The 20,257-nt window shown below is 46.0% G+C and overlaps 1 protein-coding gene across 4 annotated transcripts in view; it reads right to left on the bottom strand.

Moving 5' to 3' along the window:
* Positions 1-465: 465 nt before the first annotated feature.
* dab2ipa (DAB2 interacting protein a) overlaps positions 466-20,257 on the bottom strand; it is a 27,547-nt gene continuing 7,755 nt past the window's right edge. For 2 of the 4 annotated variants that reach the window (XM_030359095.1, XM_030359097.1), the window contains 17 exons: positions 18,673-18,817; positions 17,856-18,028; positions 15,398-15,669; positions 14,894-15,102; positions 10,397-10,541; positions 10,008-10,152; positions 9,295-9,531; positions 8,524-8,713; positions 7,074-7,429; positions 6,409-6,500; positions 5,507-6,034; positions 5,009-5,292; positions 4,646-4,759; positions 4,003-4,125; positions 3,003-3,082; positions 2,776-2,863; positions 466-2,576 (listed from right to left, as the gene is read on the bottom strand). In XM_030359095.1, the coding sequence (XP_030214955.1) occupies positions 2,406-2,576; positions 2,776-2,863; positions 3,003-3,082; positions 4,003-4,125; positions 4,646-4,759; positions 5,009-5,292; positions 5,507-6,034; positions 6,409-6,500; positions 7,074-7,429; positions 8,524-8,713; positions 9,295-9,531; positions 10,008-10,152; positions 10,397-10,541; positions 14,894-15,102; positions 15,398-15,669; positions 17,856-18,028; positions 18,673-18,817 (3,352 nt within the window). In that variant the 3' untranslated portion in view covers positions 466-2,405. The remainder of the gene's footprint in view (positions 2,577-2,775; positions 2,864-3,002; positions 3,083-4,002; positions 4,126-4,645; positions 4,760-5,008; positions 5,293-5,506; positions 6,035-6,408; positions 6,501-7,073; positions 7,430-8,523; positions 8,714-9,294; positions 9,532-10,007; positions 10,153-10,396; positions 10,542-14,893; positions 15,103-15,397; positions 15,670-17,855; positions 18,029-18,672; positions 18,818-20,257) is intronic. The other 2 variants (XM_030359098.1, XM_030359096.1) reach the window with 2 other exon arrangements.

Below are 20,257 nucleotides of genomic sequence, written 5' to 3'. Positions count from 1 at the left end.
GGTGTCTGGGTTTCATTTAAAGAGACACTCTTCCTCTCCAAGTTGATTTTCCACTATTCTTGCCTCCATCCAAGCTTCTGTACCACCTTGGCTGTTGAGTTGCCTTGAGCACTTGGTGGAGTGATGACCTTTAACAGACCATGGCTGGACTGTGTGCAGCCTCAGCGTTGTCTGAAGTCAACATATACTGTTGCAGAAGATGATCCATTGAGAATGTAATGTTTGATATGATCAGAGAGAGAATTTTAATATAAATCTGGCATTGTGTTTGCAAATTTAAATATTCAAGAATGGTTACCTTTAGCAACACGTTTAGCTTATATAAAACTCTTAATATATGCAACGTAATAAGTAAAAAATAACATTAAAAATGAAACAATAGGAGTCAAGCTTTGGCTGTAAAATGTGCCATCCCGTTATGTATGGAAAAAAATCATCTCAAAATCAAATCAAGAAAAATAAATGTAAACATGAAAGAAAATAAATATTTATTTTTTTCTTTATATATATTACTTTCTATGTTTTCCAAGACATATTTTATGCATTTATTGAGACATACAATTACTTCTCCATACATTTGCAGTTATGGCAGGTTTGGTCCTCCATAATAGTTTGCTGGTTATACATTTCAGTTTAAAGATGATGCGTCTCATAGATGAAGTCCCTGGTTCAGATGAAATGCAACGAAACATATTAACTGATGGGATGATATATTTTCCTGCTGCGTACTCAAACTTTGATTGACACTTAAAACTATAACAATTCATATTTCATCTTTACAGAAAATCTCTTCCCCATGATCAATAAACATCTTTAATACATTGAAAAGAGCTATTATTTGGCCATCAGTCAGTTTGATATAGTCGTTTTATGTTTTTTCTTTTTATAGATGCTGTGGTTTTCCATTGGAGCAGCTGTTCTTTATACAGAATGACAGTTACATGTATAATTACAGAGTCTTGCATACAGGTTGACTGCGGAGTAAAAATACACACGTTATCTCAGGAAGCCTGACAGTTAAGTCAGCTATAACTAGTCAACACAGCGGAGAGAGCAGAACTTGAGACCTTAAACATCTAGCGGCCATCTTCCGCATGAGTTTCCACAGTCCAGCTAGCATTAAGAGCAATGTTAGAACCAAGATGGCCACAAGGTCAATGAGGGCCATGGGGAAGTCCTTTGGCAAGCAGTCTCTCTCTCTCTCTACTCACAAATAGTCAAATACACTTGACAGTCAGTTCAAAAAACGGAGTTCATCATTAAAAAAACACACTTTTCATCAATACCTAAACAATACTTTAAGTATCATCGATACAAAAAACTTTTTTTTTTGATCTGATGGCAATATGTATGCATGTATGTATATATATATGTATATATATATATACACACACATATATATCTAGACATATATATATATATATATAAATATATATATAATTGTTACTATATTTGTTATTACTCCCTATATCCATTCATATTTTTATTGTCAGTGAAACTGATTCAAACAAGTTCAATAAAGTCTGAGGCAGAACATTTACATCCTAACAAAGGCTGAAACCTGCCCGCTCATTTCAGACACAGAGATACAGTCTACAGTCCAGAGTCCTACAAAGACAGGGTAAGTATATCGGTGGCCAAAATTGTTCTGATTGCCTCCTTTCCTTAACCAAAACATCACCCAAAACTATTTCTTGCATCCGAACAGTCTTTACATAGCAACTAGCAACAGCAGCGGGCAGCCAATAGGAGAGCAGGCCAGGGGCGGGGTTACCATAACAGGACAGTGATAAGGGGTGTGGTTGATGGCATCACACTAGCACTACCATCACACTAGGCCTAGTGCCCCTTTGGCAGCTGCCAATCACAGGAGTTACAGATACACGTTTGATAATAATCCCTCCCCCTTGATGCAAATGAAAAAAGAAAAGCATCCCTGTCCCTGGTATAGTACCTACCAGCTCGTCCCTGGTATAGTACCTACCAGCTCCCATTCAGAGGGTCATCACCATAGAACACAGGAAGCCCTGGATTCACACCCACAGTGGACGTTTTGGACGGAAACAGGGAATCATCGGGGGGGAGGGGGGGGACACAAGGCTATAGGACAGACTGTATTGTTAGCCATCCAATCATTCGCAGTCGCCGTGGTTACAGTGTAGGAAAATACTTTTGATTGACAGCTTTACAATAAGTAAGATGACAGCAAAGTTGATTACGGTAATCCTTTTTATACCTTCTCTACAGTCTGAGTGAGTGTCCATCGGTTCATGAAACCCTTCTAATCTCCGTCGCGTTCTCTCATGCAGCATCTATCGGAAAAGTAGCAGTTGTCGACCAATTGGAATTGCTCATTCTTCAACGGTTGCTTGGGGCGTCCGGTCACTGATGATTGATTGGGTGTCTCAGCAGTTGCCTGAGTTGCGGAATTCTCCGTTCTCTGTGATCTGCAGGGCGGAGCTGTTGCTGGGTGACAGGCCGTTCCTTTGTGACGTCACAGTGTAGCGCTCCTTCAGCTGTGTGAGCGCGGCCATCAGCCGGCTGTTGGCCGCGTCCAGACTGGCTATTCTCTTCTCCTGGAGGCACAGACAGAGACCACCACACACATGGAGTTACAGAATTGCAGACAGGAATATTTTAGACAGACAAGGGGCCTTTTTTTGTTGCTTCGCTAAAAAAGTAATAATTAACTAACAAAATGGAGTTACCTGGAAATGCAGTGAGAAAGAGTTGAAAGACAGGTAGACATAGAGAGAGAGAGTGACAGAAACAAACCTGTGCTTCTATAATCTTCTGCTTCGAGTCCACCACGGCCTGCATATCTGAGTGGTCCTTCTTCAGCTCAGCCTCCACAGTCATCAACCTGCAGTGACACAAACACTGCTGGTCACATGACGCACAACATTACACCAACATGTCACAGGTCAACAGGTCAACATCACAAACATCCTCACAGCCCCTGAAACACACACACACACACACGCACGCGCGCACACACACACCTGCTGATAATGCTGTTCATCTGGAGATCCTTGTCGTCCTGAAGGCGTCTCAGGCGGCTCTCCGTGTCCTCCAGCCTCGCCTGGAACCACCAGCCACATACCGAGTCTCATTACACTTAGTTATCACTTAGCTAGCATGATGCCCCTGGAACCACCAGCCACATACTGAGTCTCATTACACTTAGTTATCACTTAGCTAGCATGATGCCCCTGGAACCACCAGCCACATAGTGAGTCTCATTACACTTAGTTATCAACTAGCTAGCATGATGCCCCTGGAACCACCAGCCACATAGTGAGTCTCATTACACTTACTCAATATATGCTAATAAAGTGTAGGTGATATCCACCTGGTATTTCTGTAACAAGGTTGTATGGCAACAAATAACATGTGTGAATGATAAATGTACATATATGTTAACATCAGTGAATAGTAGCCTATATGCTACACGTGAACCTCCTAAGATGGCAAAATTTGATTGGTTATATGAAAAAAATTAATTACCACATACCACAAATGCCAATAAAGTTTAGTCATTCCATGAACATTGCCGAAGAAGTTTCCCCGATATCTCGGGATATCAGGCAATATCCCATGATTGAGATCTCAAACTCGGGATATTGCGTGACCGTCGTCTCGTCAGGCTAATAAAAACAAATAAACTGCTAATAAAAAACAATAAATCCCGGCAAAAAGTGCTATCGGGGTTTTTTTTGTATTGTTCACGTGTAGTGTATACTAAAACAATTATTCACCTCAGGCTCCATGAATAGTGGGGAATAGCCCCCTTGACTTTCGATCTGGTGGGCTATTCCCCACTATTAATTTCGCCTTTGAAATAGGGGACTATAAATATATATAGATGATATGTGCACCTAGTACTCCTGTAACAAGGTTAACATAGGTGACTATAAGTAGATATAGGTGATTTGTGTACCTGGTACTCCTGTAACAAGGTTAACATAGGTGGCTGTAAGTAGAGATAGGTGATATGTGCACCTGGTACTCCTGTAACATCCTCTGGTTGTGCTGGTCCTGGAGCATCAATCTGGCCTCACATTCTTCCTGCCGCATCCCTGCAACACGTAACCTCTCCTGGAGCATGGCGATCTCCTGCTGGTACTGCACACACACACACACACACACACACACACACACACACACACACACACACACACACACACACACACACACACACACACACACACACACACACACACACACACACACACACAAACACACACACAAACACACACACACACACACACACACACACACAGACAACATGGAATGAGCCCAGTGTAATCCTGCAAAGAGCACTGAGGCACTCAAATAAAACCCCAGGTCATCCACATGTAAGGAACACAGGTTAGGAAATCAAAGTGGTGAAACCGAGTAAACCTTCACTTGAAGAACTTCTTGCAATGACAATCATATGGATAGGAAGCTTTCAGTGCTTCTTAAAGACTGAATCAAGTCCAGCAGTTCATACAGATCTATTTACAGCTACAACAGGCGGGACATTAACTTATTTTACTATCAATATGTTAACATGATCATGATGATTGTCAAGACTTGTTCATCATGTGAAGCATGCCTTTCTCATTCGTGTCCGTCGATGTGAAGGAAACCGGTCTGCTACCTTTTCACTGAGGGACTCGTCATCCTCAGTCTCTCCATAGGGGGCGCCAGAGTTCATATTAAGCAGCCAGGCAGCAGTACGGTCCAGTGCACCCGGGTTTACTGGGGACGGGGCCTAGTGCATATACACACACACACAGAGACGATGCACATACACAAAACACAGAACACAAGCGCACGTGCACAGCACACAGACAAGCGCACGTGCACAGAGGTACACACACACACACACACAAAGGGTTTTGCGTTACTACACCTTGTTTTGCGCAGCATGATCATTTCACCTTTTGATCTGACCTATGACGCCCTTTTTAATTCAAGGCTAGCTTACAGCATCGGGTCATGAACCCATCATGCTGGTTACCTTGGTTACAGGCCGCAGTTTCTCAGGGCTGTCCCCTTTGGAGGAGGACGAGGTCTGCCTCAGGCGGGATTGGCCGCTGCTGGGCCAATCGGGACTGGATGACATCATGCTGCCAGACGCGGGCCGGGGAGGGTAGGCCGAGGTGCCGCTGGTGAGGATGGTGGGGGGGGTCCGGCCGCGGGGGGGACATGGGGGGGCCGAGGAGGGCGGGGGCGGCTGGTCTATGCGCCTTTGGGGTCCGGTAGAGGGACCCACTGAGTTCTGACGAGGGCCGATGGGAGCCACTGGAATCAAGCACACAAGACATGCACAATGAGGTCAGAGAACTGCTGTATGTGTACCAAGAGAGGAGAGAGGACACTACGAGGAGAACAACAAGGAGAGAGGAGAGACCATTTGGAGAGGAGAGATCACTATGAGCATAACAAGGAGAGAGGAGAGACCACTTGGAGCAGAACAAGGAGAGAGGAGGGACGGCTAGAGAACAGGCATTCTCACCAGGTGTGTTGCCGTGTGGAGGATCGTTCAGTGACATCTGTCGGCGTGAATACTCCTCTCCACTGCTGCTGCTGGACAGAGCTGACATGCGATCTCCTCTCTCTCCTCTCTCTCCCCTCTCGACTCTCTCCACTCTCTCCCCTCTCTCGCCCCCGCCCAGGCCCACAGACATCTGGGTAAGGAACGCCGGCTTGGTCCCCATCGTGGTCCTCTCCTCGGGATTGCCATGGGAACCGGCAGAGCCATCGGAGGGCGTGACGTCGGTCTGCTGCGGTTGCCTCGGTGACGTGCTGGTCATGTGATACACAGGGTTCTGGAAGGAGAGGGGAAGGAGCCCGGTCCTGCGCTGCCATTGGCCGTCGTCGACCCCGTCACTGGGGGACGAGTCCTGCAGGTCGACCAGAGACAGACTCCGGCTCTCATTGGTCAGCTCGGGGGCCTCCCTCCGGTCATTGGCTAACTCCGGTCCTGCTTCGTTCTCATTGGCTTCGGAGTAGGAAGAGCTGGCGGCCGGAGAGCCCTGCAGGCCTGGAGAGGTATCACATGGTGAACATGCAGTATTCACATTACATATATGAAGGGCAATCACTCTACACTCAGGGGGATGGGGTCATGGGGTCATGGGGTCATGGGGTCATGGGGTCATGGAGTCATGGGCTCACGGTTGGGAGTTAAGTGATAGATGAGCCAGGATCTAGGGACAGAGGAGTCAGACTTCATAAAGGTTGAGGTCTGTGGTAGGGGTTAAGGGTGATTGTCTTTAGGGTTGTTTAAGGGTTAAGGGTGATGGTGTTTAGGGTTGTTTAAGGGTTAAGGGTGATGGTGTTTAGGACTGGGTAAGGGTTAAGGGTGATAGTGTTTAGGGTTGGTTAAGGGTTAAGGCTTCTAGAAGAAGGACTTACCGGTTGCGGGCTGAAGACTGGATCCTTTGGTAACAAAGAACAAGTCTTTGTTCTCTGGAGTTGGAGATGGAAGCCTGGTGAAGTCTACCAAACTACACAAGCACACACACACACACACACACACACACACACACACACACACACACACACACACACACACACACACACACACACACACACACACACACACACACACACACACACACACAAAAAAAATTAACTGCACATGTGAATAGATTCAACATCAACAACAGATGATGAGTGTCAGGTCAAACGCTAATAAAAGGTTGGGCGTTCAGACTATAGCCAGACGGACGAGAGTTCAGCCCTTCCTACTCATGAAGTTAGATTTAGCAAACAAAGGAAGTCATTGAATTTTAGACTCTGTTGGTTTTTAAACAAATCTGATTGGTCCTCATTGTGGATGAGGAGAACCCGAGCTGTCCACTACGCTCAGGGTAGGTCAGTGATACACTTTGTCCAAGCAGATGGACATGATCATGTGATCAAAGCTTAGGAAATCGTAATCAGTGCAGAACAATACATGTACTTATCCCAATCTGTTTTTAATGTTATGAGCCCAGGTAAGTTTCCGTTAAGCTAGGCCGTGTGACCTTAAGGTGAGGGTCAGGAGAGGAGGCGGGGGGGGGGGGTATCGGGCTCACCTGGTGTCGGCCCCCACGCTGCCCTGTAGGCCCCGGGACAGGTTGCAGCCCGCCAGGGGGGGAGAGAGGGGCGGGGACAGCGGTGGCGGCGACACCACGCGCTGGGACTCCGCGCAGCTCATTGGATAGCCTGCGCCCGGGTTGACCGAGCCCCCTGCGTGGGCCCCGCCCCCTGGGTGGGGGTGGACAAGCCCCCCTGGGTGAACCAATCCTCCTGGGTGGACAAGACCCCCCGGGTGGACCAGCCCCCCTGGGTGGACTAGACCCCCCGGGTGGACCAGCCCCCCTGGGTTAGCGAGCGCTGAAGAGACTTCCCTCAGGATACGAGGCAGCGGACCTAGCTTAGCCAGACACGCCTGGAGGGACGCACACACACACGCACACACACACACACACACACGAACACACACATACACGCACAAACACAAGGACATCCACATAAACACACAAACGAACATACACACATATATACACATGCACACACACGTACAGACACATGCACACTCAGACACACACACACACACACACACACACACACACACACACACACACACACACACACACACACACACACACACACACACACACACACAGTAATCAATACATGTGAACACCGTGAAGATAAAACATTCCCCACTTATTTGTCCATTCTACAGAATCCAAAGGGTTAATGTTCGGGACACTGGTACCGGAATAATTATAACGTTTAAACAATTTGATTGATTCAACTGAAGACTGCTGTTGGCAGACAGCAATATTATCATTCTCAACAAAGACGGGATGGATTATCTTGAAGGCTGAACACGCTGTGTCTATTTACAGCGGATAGAAGACAATGGGTGTCTTTCATGGTGGTATTTGGGGATGTTTGATGTTGTAGAAGGTGGACAGGTAGAACTGATGTGCGGAGAAGCTTAATGTATTATTAGAATCAGAGAGAAGCGTCTGCTAGACCTCTTTACAGATGTATGTCTATTTTAAAACTCTGGTTTCATTTCTAAATGAGCCACATTATCTTTAAAGCATTTCAAGGAACGCAGACCTAAAGCTTGAAATAACTTCATGCAGAAGTTAAGGGAGACAGAGTATGCAGCATCTAATCCACTGCACTAAAAGCTACTATTTTTGTGCATAAATGCATCTTTCCTATTTTTCACCTGTTTATTCCTAATTGTATTTATTGTTTCTATTGCTACGTGTATTTTACTGGTATAATATTTATTCTTTCCATCGAGAGAAAGTCAATAGCGACAATCAATTTCGTGTGGGATTAAGAATGTACTCTGGTTCTCTGAATCCGTATTCATCCAGGTTTAACCCAGATGTCAGCAGTAGATGGAGAGCCTGGGGTTGAACAGAGATGCTAGCGAATTGAGCTATGTATTTATACAGGTTTAAGGCCGATGTTAACGATAGGACCACGTGTGTCAATGAGTCCAGCTGTGGGTACCTGGTCCAGCTCTATGAGCAGGGTGTGGAGGGTGGACAGCTCCCGGCCCAGGTCGATGTATCCGTCGAAGCCAGCCGTGTGGGACAGGCTGTCGGGGTGGGAGATCTCCTGCAGGAAGCGTTGCATGTTGCTCCACTCACGCTCCACAAAGTCGTTCATGAACAGCATGTACTCCTCCTTGTTGCCGAACCTGCGGAAAACACAGAGGATGCAATCCATTAATTATACAGTACATACATACGTACATACACAGACACACACACACACACACACACACACACACACACACACACACACACACACACACACACACACACACACACACACACACAAAAACACACACACAGCATACAAACAATAACACACACACACACCCACACACACAAAAACACACGCACACACACAGCATACAAACATTTACACACACACACACACACACACACACACACACACACACACACACACACACACACACACATGCATACACATAAAAAACACACATATATTAGGATGTTTATGAGTCCCTTCATCCTATCTCTTTGTGGATTCCCCTGCTGTTTGTTCCTGTGAGGGTTCATGTTTTAATTGGTTTAAATGGGAGTTTGTCATTGTGTTGATTAAAAGAGACACGTTCATCTCAGCAAATGAGTGTGTGTCTTTATTAGTTTGGTGTAGTGTTCATTTTTACGATTAATACACACTCTCAGGATATAAAGTTTAATAAAAAATATATGTAAGTGCTTTTAACAGGTAGATAGATGTGTTTCTTACTTGCTGAAGTTGGCCAGGTTCTGCGTAACCTTGGCTATGAGGGTGAGCGTGCGGGCGGTCCGGTCGTCGGGGTACTCCTGGGTCAGCTCAAACAGAGACGGCGACATCACAGCCGGACACAGGAAGCGCAGGAACAGCGACGCGCTGATCAGACGCTCACTGATGTCCGGTCGCCCCCGGTTACCACACTCCTGACGCCACGATGCAAACACCTCTTTCAGCTCCCTGGGGAACACTCTGTAAAAAACACCCACGTACACATTAGGCATGAAGACCATTTGAAACAGGTGGAATTCTTGTGTGTGTGTGTGTGTGTGTGTGTGGGGGGGGAGGGGGGGGGGGGGTTGTGTGTGTATGTGTGTGTGTGTTTGTGTGTGTGTGTGTGTGTGTGTGTGTGTGTGTGTGTGTGTGTGTGTGTGTGTGTGTGTGTGTGTGTGTGTGTGTGTGTGTGTGTGTGTGTGTGTGTGTGTGTGTGTGTGTGTGTGTGTGTGTGTGTGTGAGGGGGGGGGGGGGGTTGTGTGTGTATGTGTGTGTGTGTGTGTGTGTGTGTGTGTGTGTGTGTGTGTGTGTGTGTGTGTGTGTGTGTGTGGGAGGGGGGGGGGGTTGTGTGTGTGTGTGTGTGTGTGTGTGTGTGTGTGTGTGTGTGTGTGTGTGTGTGTGTGTGTGTGTGTGTGTGTGTGTGTGTGTGTGTGTTTGTGTGTGCCTGTGCGTACCTGTAGGACTCGAGGATCTTGCAGAAGGCCACCTCGCAGCACATCCTCAGGTTGGCCTGGTGCTCGGGGAGGTCAGAGGTCACACAGCGTGCCGGATCCACCTCGCAGTTCTCATCAGACTCGTACAGAGCCTTGATGAACTCCCCTACACACACATACACATATTTATAGATACATGAGATTATATTATGCATATTTATGTATATTTATGTATACGTATATACATGAACTTTGCATATTTGGTGTGCGTGTGCGTGTATGTGTGTTTGTGCTAATGAGTGTGCGTGCGTGGGTGGGTGGGTGTTTTTGTGCGTGAATGAGTGCGTGCATGAGTGTGTGCTTGCGGTGTGTTTTTCTGTGTGGGTGTGCTTGCGTGTGTGTGTGATTACCCAGCGCATCCTGCAGGTACTTCTGCCCGACCAGTTTCAGATACTCCTCGATGCTTTTGGTCGCCAGTGTGTTTTCTCTGAAGATCAGCTGATCGTTGTCACGACAACGGTCAACCTCTGACATCATCAGGTCTGTCAGGAAGTCCTAAAATATCCGGACAGATAATAAGCTATTCAGAGATATTCGCAGCTCAGATGGTGGTCAGGTACGGTCGTTAAGCTTAGTAATGAGTAGGTGTAGTTTAGTTAGCAGTTTGTCAGTGAAACATCTGTGTGTTCAACCTGTCTGTGTACTGCGGAGTCCCTGAACCAAGTAATATGGACCTTGACCTTTCTTAAAAGGGCAGGATTATGGTTTGGTCTCGTATGTACTAGTTAGTGTTTTGGGGCAGGATTATGTTGCTTTTTTTATGTGTACTTAAAGTGATTGTATTTATGTACTAGTTATGGGTCGGTCTAGTAAGTACTTGTTATGGTTATGGTTAAAAACTTGGTGGTTTAGCACATACAGCTAGGCACTAGTATAGTTTGTACTATTTACTACTAATGGTGACATCTAGTATGTACGATAAAGAGTTGAAGTGAGGTCTAGTTTAAACCAGCCTGGATCTATGTACTAAGGAGTTACATTGAGGTCTACTTTAAACCAGCCTGGGTCTATGTACTAAAGAGTTACATTGAGGTCTAGTTTAAACCAGCCTGGGTCTATGTACTAAGGAGTTACATTGAGGTCTACTTTAAACCAGCCTGGGTCTATGTACTAAAGAGTTACATTGAGGTCTAGTTTAAACCAGCCTGGGTCTATGTACTAAGGAGTTACATTGAGGTCTAGTTTAAACCAGCCTGGGTCTATGTACTAAGGAGTTACATTGAGGTCTAGTTTAAACCAGCCTGGGTCTATGTACTAAGGAGTTACATTGAAGTCTAGTTTAAACCAGCCTGGGTCTATGTACTAAGGAGTTACAGTGAGGTCTAGTTTAAACCAGCCTGGGTCTATGTACTAAGGAGTTACATTGAGGTCTAGTTTAAACCAGCCTGGGTCTATGTACTAAGGAGTTACAGTGAGGTCTAGTTTAAACCAGCCTGGGTCTATGTACTAAGGAGTTACAGTGAGGTCTAGTACAACCCAGGTTCTATGTACTGTTGTTTTGACGTATAGTGTAAACCTGGGTCTAAATAGTGTTATGCAGTGTAGTGTCTATGTGCTAAGGAGTTAGGGAGAGGTCTACCTCACCCTAACTCCTCTATCAATCAGTGGCGCCGACTTCAGGTCAACATTTGGTCAACATAAATATTTGTTCAAATGTGTGTGATTAATTCGAAATTTTGGTTGGGACGATGTAAGAAATAACCCATTTCATACGACTGCATCGGGGGGTGCACTTATTTAACATGCCCTGGGAATATCAATATTATTTGAAACTTAAAACTGGACCATTTATTCGTTAGAGTTGGATTTAAACTCAATGCAGGACCACTATTGGAGTGGATTGGACAAACATTTGAACTAAATTATTAGTTGACTTCATATGTTATTGCATAAAATTTAGTTAACTTCATATCGCATAAAGGCAATACAATGGTCTTTAAAGGAGAAAGGCGAGAATATAGCCCGCCCCAGGCCAACCCCTTCCACACAAATTCTCGAAGGGGATCAATAAAAATAAACCAACCGTTTTTGCCCATAGAAGGGAAATCCGTTAAACATAGACTGTTATACAATATCCCCCGACCTTTTGACCTATAGGTTTCCACCACTAAAAGGGCCAGTAAATATTCTCTCGTGGGCCGGATCCTCGTGTGTGTGTGTGTGTGTGCGTGTGTGTGTGTGTGTGTGTGTGTGTGTGTGTGTGTGTGTGTGTGTGTGTGTGTGTGTGTGTGTGTGTGTGTGTGTGTGTGTGTGTGTGTGTGTGTGTGTGTGTGTGTGTGTGTGGCGGTTTTAGGTACGGGCGAACCAGGCAGCCGCCCGGGGCGGCATATTTGTGGGGGGTGCCAAGTCACATGGGGGGCGCCACGAGCAGTAAAAAAGAAATCGCGCTGCGTAGCGGTTATCAATGAAGTACTACATAACATTGTGTTGGGAATAGGTATTTTGGCGCCCCCTCTGGCTGCAGGCGCACACCGGCTCGTTGAGAAGGTGCCGTGCGCAGACGGAATGAAACCCCCACTGAAGCCCGTAGGTTCACGATACGTACCCCCCCCTGTGCTGTGTGTGTGTGTGTGTGTGTGTGTGTGTGTGTGTGTGTGTGTGTGTGTGTGTGTGTGTGTGTGTGTGTGTGTGTGTGTGTGTGTGTGTGTGTGTGTGTGTGTGTGTGTGTGTGTGTGTGTTGGAGCCATAACGGAAGTATGGCAATAATGAAATGGAAACATTAATAATTTATATATCTATGGTTAATTTGAGTTTGTATTCTGTCTCCCCCAGTAGGTCAGTTATATTGTCGCAGTCATTCAGCTAATTAAAGGGATTTAATTCACCTGCGGGACTGAAACAGAAACGAGAGTTAGACGGGGAAGCGGCACAGTTTTTTGACCGCAAACAATCGCAAACAATATTCGCAAATGTTGGCAAATAAGTATAGTTAGCAAGAAGAATCATTTTGTTTGAAGCTTTATCTAATAAAGCATTTTTGATTGAACTTCGGATCGGATTGCCTACTTTGTACTTTGGATTGCGCGTCGTCTACTACCCCGCTCCTATAGTGGCCTTTTAATCTTGGCAAAAGGCAACTACATTAAGTCAAAAAACTCCGCTAGGACGAAGAGGTTAAACAACCGTCATCGTCTTCTTTATACATCCCGACATCACGTTGCCAGCGTTGTGTACGGGTTCATTCATGAACTTTTCCATGTACTCACGACCGGTCAAAGACGTCCGCTCCGGTGTGTTCATGGCCGGGCCGAGACGTCGGCTCCGGTGTGTTTTTCATTGTGTGTGTATGTAAGACGTCAACCTCGTAGAGCTCCGAAAACATGACCTCAACACAGAGACAAACGCTCTTCAAATTAGAATACACATATTTGTAGGAGTGAATTTGCTCCAAAATCAATTTGTTTTTCTGACAGCCTGCTGCTGTGGAATTGTGGACAGTTGTCATCAAACTGGCTCGTGTGATAACTAAGCAACGACGTTAAGGTGGGAACGGTGAGGTTCATCTCGTCAGTTCAAGCATTGTTCATGATGGAATAAAGATCAGTTCAACCGGAACCTTAGTGCCAGGCAGCACACGTCAAATTATACATTTATTTTTGTCTTGTAATCTCCCTACTTCTGAAATGAGCGAACATCTCCGGCCAGCGCTCGTCCGCCCAGGCGCCCAGTGGATGAGCGCTTTCCACTGGGAAGATTAAATCGCGCAGCATTCCACCGTGCGATTATCCCCGTTGCGTATCTCACGTTGATGAAATCACATGCTGGATGCTTTAATCTTTCTATATGTTTTTTAGCTAATGATCGGGCTACAATAAGACTACGTTGACTATGTAATCGCGGACAGAAGGGGACATTTCATAGTGGATGATGGATACCAGGACTTTATAGCGTCCCGACAGGCTTTAGCTGCACTCGGGGCACGCAACTCAAAATCGGGACTGTCCCAATCACCAAGGAAGAATGCCAGTGTAGGAAACTATAGCGCATTCAACAAAGAAATAATCATAATAATATTAATTAGGCAAATTAAAGTACAATGATTATAGTGATGCAATTTGCAATTTGACCTCATGTCGGAATGGCGGGACGTTTGAAAATAAGTAAAGTACCGCCACTCCGATCATGGAAACAAAAATTGTCGGTGTGGTGGGACGTTTGAAAACAATGGAAGTGCAGCCATTATGACAATTAGACGTCAATGTCGGAGTGGCGTTATGTCTGAATGGAAGGCGGTCCCCATGCAGTGTAGCGTAGGCCTATATGGAGTTAGGGTGAGGTCTGGTGTAACCCAGGGTCTCAGTAGTGTTACGGTGAGGTCTGGTGTAACCCAGGGTCTCAGTAGTGTTACGGTGAGGTCTGGTTTAACCCAGGGTCTCAGTAGTGTTACGGTGAGGTCTGGTGTAACCCAGGGTCTCAGTAGTGTTACGGTGAGGTCTGGTTTAACCCAGGGTCTCAGTAGTGTTACGGTGAGGTCTGGTGTAACCCAGGGTCTCAGTAGTGTTACGGTGAGGACTGGTGTAACCCAGTGTCTCAGTAGTGTTACGGTGAGGACTGGTGTAACCCAGTGTCTCAGTAGTGTTACGGTGAGGTCTGGTGTAACCCAGGGTCTCAGTAGTGTTACGGTGAGGTCTGGTGTAACCCAGGGTCTCAGTAGTGTTACGGTGAGGTCTGGTGTAACCCAGGGTCTCAGTACGGTTACGGTGAGGTCTGGTGTAACCCAGGGTCTCAGTAGTGTTACGGTGAGGTCTGATGTAACCCAGGGTCTCAGTACGGTTACGGTGAGGTCTGGTGTAACCCAGGGTCTCAGTAGTGTTATGCAGTGTAGTGTCTGTGTACGAAGAGCAGACCTTAGCCTTCCCGGTGCTGTGGAGGATGTGGACCAGCGCGGCGGCGAGCTCCTCCTTGGCGCGCAGGCTGATGGAGGCCTCCAGTGCGCTGCACAGCAGCAGGTAGTTTGAACTGATCCACTCAGCGAACTCCTTGTACTGCTCCATGGGCAGGATGATGATGCTCTGGTAGCGGGCCTTGATGCGCACCGTGGGGCCCGAGGATTTACCTGAACACAATGTGCATTTTACTATTAATGTTTTATTCATAGTCATAAAATTGCCGAATTAACTGTGATATAAAGATTTTCATATCATAATATTGCTTTGTGTGTGCGTGCCCAATGCGGCACGCACACACACCCACACACAAACACACACACATAGCCACACACCCACACAAACACTCACACACACACACACACACACACACACACACACATACCCACTCAAACCCTGGTGCTACACACAACACACACACACACACACACACACACACACACACACACACACACACAACCCTACCTCGGCTGGTGCTGGGCGTGCTCACGGAGTACCACTTCTCCACCAGCTGTCTGCCGGTCACCGTGGCAACAGGGATGTTGACCAGCCCCACGTAGCTATTCTTGTCCTTCTTCCTCTTCCTGTCTGTCTCCTTGTAGAGATGCACGGTCAGCGAGCCCACCGAGGGAAGGCTGGAGAAGTCGAAGCGCTCGCCCCAGAACACGTTGTCCGTCTTCAGCTTGCAGGAGGTCCGGGCGTACAGGCTGTCGTCCAGACACAGCTCGCAGAAGTACCTGGAAACACACACGTTCTGTCGTCATGGAAACCGTCACCACGGCAACCATCCCTGCCTCCCCTTCACGGATGAAAAAGAATCTGCTATCCTCACTCTGTCCCGACTACTGTGTACTATTGTATGCGGTCGCTGTTAGACAGACTCTAAATGAACAGGCACGTGGAACTATGAAGCACTAGAGGGGTGAACACTGATTGGCTGTTTGTAGGGACCTCTCAAATCTTACATTTACACATGGGGATTTGTTCATCATATAGGCCATACATGTGTCAATGGTAATAGACCTTTAACACAGACACAGACATATCTACGTAGACGTCACATTGCTGCAAAACGTCAACATCGCCGCCATATTGGAAAGGCCACGTACTAGTCTAATGCTAGGGTCCCAAAACGACTACTACTAGTCTAACGGTGGCGTCCCCATACTTCTAGTATATTGGTGGTGTCCCACTACTAATACTTCTAGTCTAATCGTGGTGTCCCAATACTAATACTTCTTGTTTATTGGTGGTGTCCCAATACTAATACTTCTTGTATATTGGTGGTGTCCCAATACTAATACTTCTAGCATAATGGTGGTGTTCCAATACTAATACTTCTAGTCTAATGGGGGTGTCCCAATACTAACACTTCTAATATAATGACGTTGTCCTTATTTCTGGGAAGAATCACAGAGCGAGGGATCCCTCCCGCAAGGGATGGATCTCTTGTTTCTAAAAGGGAGCACTTAAAGGAGACATATTATGGTGTTTTCCCAACAAGTTAACATAGTATTTGAGTTCCAGAAAACATGTTTTTGAATCTGTTTGCTGGAAATGTCTTTTAGGAAAAAAATCGTGTCTACCGCTGTTCCCCTCTGCTTCAGTCCCTTCAAAATGCGTTGTTTCTAGTGTCTGTAGCTTTAATGCAAATGAGCTGCTGCCCATTGACCAATGAGCTGTCAGACTGACCACAGCATGGAGGAGAAGGGATTGTTGCCGTTTGCCGACTCCTGGAGCTCTATATCTATATCATATAATAAAATAATAATAATATTATATATGGGTATTTATATAATAATATATCTAATATCACGGCCAAAAGCTATGTGCGCCTCGGATGATATTATGAATCATAAAGACTGCGTCTGATGTCTCTGGTACTTCCACAACAAGTGAAGACTCGTAGTGGGGGATATCTCGGCCATGGTTGAGAAGAATTGGGGGAAGGAACTTTGGCCTTGACTCTCTGAGGTCCATGAACCGCGACATGGAGGAGAAAGGGATTGTACTCCGGGAGCTGAGCTGCCGGACTGCCGCCGAGCTCCCCGCGCCGGAACTGCCAGCTCGGCGGCAGTTTAGCTCCCGGAGTACACTGCCGGAGCTGCCGGACTGTCCCGAAGCTTTGGCAGCGGCCGGACGGAGGCAGTCCGGCAGCTCAGCTCTGGGAGTACAGTCCCTTTCTCCTCCATGTCGCCTGCTCCGGACTTCCACCGAAGCTTCGGCGGCAGCTCCAGCGGGGGGAGCTCGGCGGCAGTCCGGCAGCTCCAGCGGGGGGAACTCGGCGGCAGTGAAAGAGGGATTGTACTCCCGGAGCTGAGCTGCAGGGCTGCCGCCGAGTTCCCCCCACCGGAGCTGCTCGTCCGCTGGTCCACAAAATCGTAGCTATGCTCTGATTGGAGGGGAGTGGGGAAGTGGGAGGTAATATTCGAGTGTGCCCCCTTCCTACGTAGGAGGGGGCGCCGAAACGGACTTGCTCGTTTGGTAACTGTAGACTTGGTACTTTCAGAAATACATATCTCACTCAGAAAAACATGTACGGACTTTTTTCAAAGTTTGTATGCGTGTGGGAGCACCAGAGACCCAAAACAACTCCACAAATCCCAGGGAAAGTGTTGTTTTCATAATATGTTCCCTTTAAAGCAATGTACACATTTGATTCGTTTTGCATGATTCTTGCACTTTCTGGATTGTACCTTCATGGTTGAATTCACTCATTGTAAGTCGACTTTGTACGAAAGCGTCAGCTAAATAAATGTAACTGTAATAATGCTGCTAGTGCAACGGGTGCCATTAAGGACGGCCATTAATGCAGCATAACAAGCAACACAATTGAAGCCGAGTTCCAAAGTTAAAGCAGACGCTGAATCAACAACCAGAACCGCTGAGCAATCAGCAGGTTTCAGGCAGGTTTGCGGCCTACCTCTTCTTGGCAGGCAGGTCCTTAGCCTCCACCAGCCAGGCGGTCAGGACGTTCTCCAGCCGCCGGCTGTTGTCCTTGTTGGGGTGGACCGCCCGCCGCAGGTTCTCCATCCACTTCTCTCTCTCGGCGGCCGAGCGGCATGAGAAGCACTTGGTGCCCGTGGTGGTGGTGACCTGGGGAACAGAGAGTGGGGATCAGACTCCCAGCTCAGATGTCTCTTGAAAAGGTATCCTTCCTGCTAGGATCCACATGTCTTTGAGCTGCATTGGGCTCAGTGAACTGTGAAGGCAAAGGGTTTAAACCGTATTCACCCAGCGGCCATATTTGTCAGTTGGGTGAGTAAACCTTCTCAAATCTTTGGAAACCATGGCAACTCAAAGTGCTATTCGGTTCTGCATTACATATGTCTACCCAGGTGAAGTTACAATGCATTTATGTTGGGTTCTCAAATATTCTAGAAGGTTTACCGACCCAAATGGCAGATTTCGCCGCTGGGTTAATAAGGACTTTTGAAACAGAAGGTAAACGATAGGGATGGAGAGAGAATCAGTGTTCGGGGATCCAGTTACAAGTTGGAGTATAGCCAGGTGGTTTTGTCGTACCAAATCATATGTGCTTAGCTGTTTTGAAAAAACCCATCTCAAAATACAAATATGTAGTGCGTATGAGTGTGTGTGTGTGTGTGTGTGTGTGTGTGTGTGTGTGTGTGTGTGTGTGTGTGTGTGTGTGTGTGTGTGTGTGTGTGTGTGTACGTGTGTGTGTGTACGTGTGCGTGTATGTACGTGTGCGTGTATGTACGTGTGTGTGTGTGTGTTACCTCGAAGCAGTACTCCTGGCCCAGCAGGGAAGAGTGGACTGGCTTGATAACGACAGTTTGCTCCATTTTCAGTTCTAGTGAAGACACACACCCAGTGCTTAGCAAAGAATCCTGGCTACCGTAGGACACCTGGTGCATTACACACCTGCACACATAAACACACACACACAGGTCTCATGAGCCATTGTGAGACGCTGAGAGAGAGTCAGGCTCAACCGGCCACAAGCCAAACACATGATGGCCCAAAACAAATGAGGTGAAAAAAATTATCATTAAGTTAATTCAAAATGAAACAATGTAACGTAATGAGACATTTTCCATACTAAATCGGCAAAGATACCTGCATGGCAATAAAAAATATTTTTTCCATTGTCTAACCCGTCAAAAGTCATGTGTGGCGGTTTGTATTCCTGTAAGAAATGTTAATAAAACAAGTTTCATCCATCAACTACTGAGTAACTGCCTAACCTTTTTGTAAAGACTGAATATTTAATGAATTCTTCTATGACATTATGTTTAACGATAATCAATAATTAAAGCGAAAGCACCATTCCACCTGCAGAGTTGTCTGATCTGTTAGACAAGCTCCTAATATTGCTAGTTCCATTGGAATGTCAAATATATTTCAGATGAGATGTCTTTAGACCCCCTGCAATGGCTGTAATTATATTTGCACATCCCTCGTTTGTTGAAATATCTCAAGTACTATTGAAAATATTGCTAATCCATTTTTGTATATTTTGTTTGTTGAAATATTGCTTGTTGAAATATTTCAAGTTCTGGTCAAAATAGAGCTGAAATATATATAGCATATTTGGGTGAAATAAATTCCCTATTTCTAGTAGAAACAGCTCTCGTTGACATATTTCTAGAATATCCATTTGACATATCGCTAGTTCTTGGTCAAATATATCTAGTATATCTAATTGACGTACTAGTTCCAGTTAAAAAATATCTATTAAATCTAGTTAAGGTACTGCTTGTTCTAGTTAAAATATTGCTCGAATATCTAGTTGACGTACTGCGAATTCTACTTGAAATGTTTCTAGAATAACTAGTTGAAAGATCGATAGTTCGAGTTAAAATATATCTAGAATATCTAGTTGATATATCGATAGTTCTAGTTGAAATAAATGTAGAATATTTATTTGACATTTCTCCATAACATGAGCCTAAAAAGCGAACTGAGTGACTGACAGCCGACCTCTGGCATCCCACATGGCGCAGCTTACAGAAGCATCACCTGGCATTGAGTCACAACACTCAGACACTCAGTTGCTGTATCCTGCAGCTGTCCTCCGAAATGTGAGGAACACAACGTTATAATAATGATTTTGAGTAGCATCCTGGTAAAATTAGTAACTGTGGCTTTGTTAGAACTTGGATATAAAAGCATGTCATGCAAGCATGCTGGTTGGGTGAGCGCGTTTCACGCTACGGTTGTGAACACGTTACTGAAGCCTGTTAGCCTTTACGATACGCACTCAGTTATTCCCATTGAAGTCACAGATATAAAGAGAGATAAAAAATAGAAAGATAGAGAGACAAATGGATAGTAGATAGGCACACACACACAAAGACACAC

Source organism: Gadus morhua, chromosome 6 (genome assembly GCF_902167405.1).
Source record: "Gadus morhua chromosome 6, gadMor3.0, whole genome shotgun sequence".
Taxonomy (NCBI): Eukaryota; Metazoa; Chordata; class Actinopteri; order Gadiformes; family Gadidae; genus Gadus; species Gadus morhua.
Note: the sequence above shows the minus strand (reverse complement) of the source record. Positions and strands in the feature narration are given on the sequence as shown.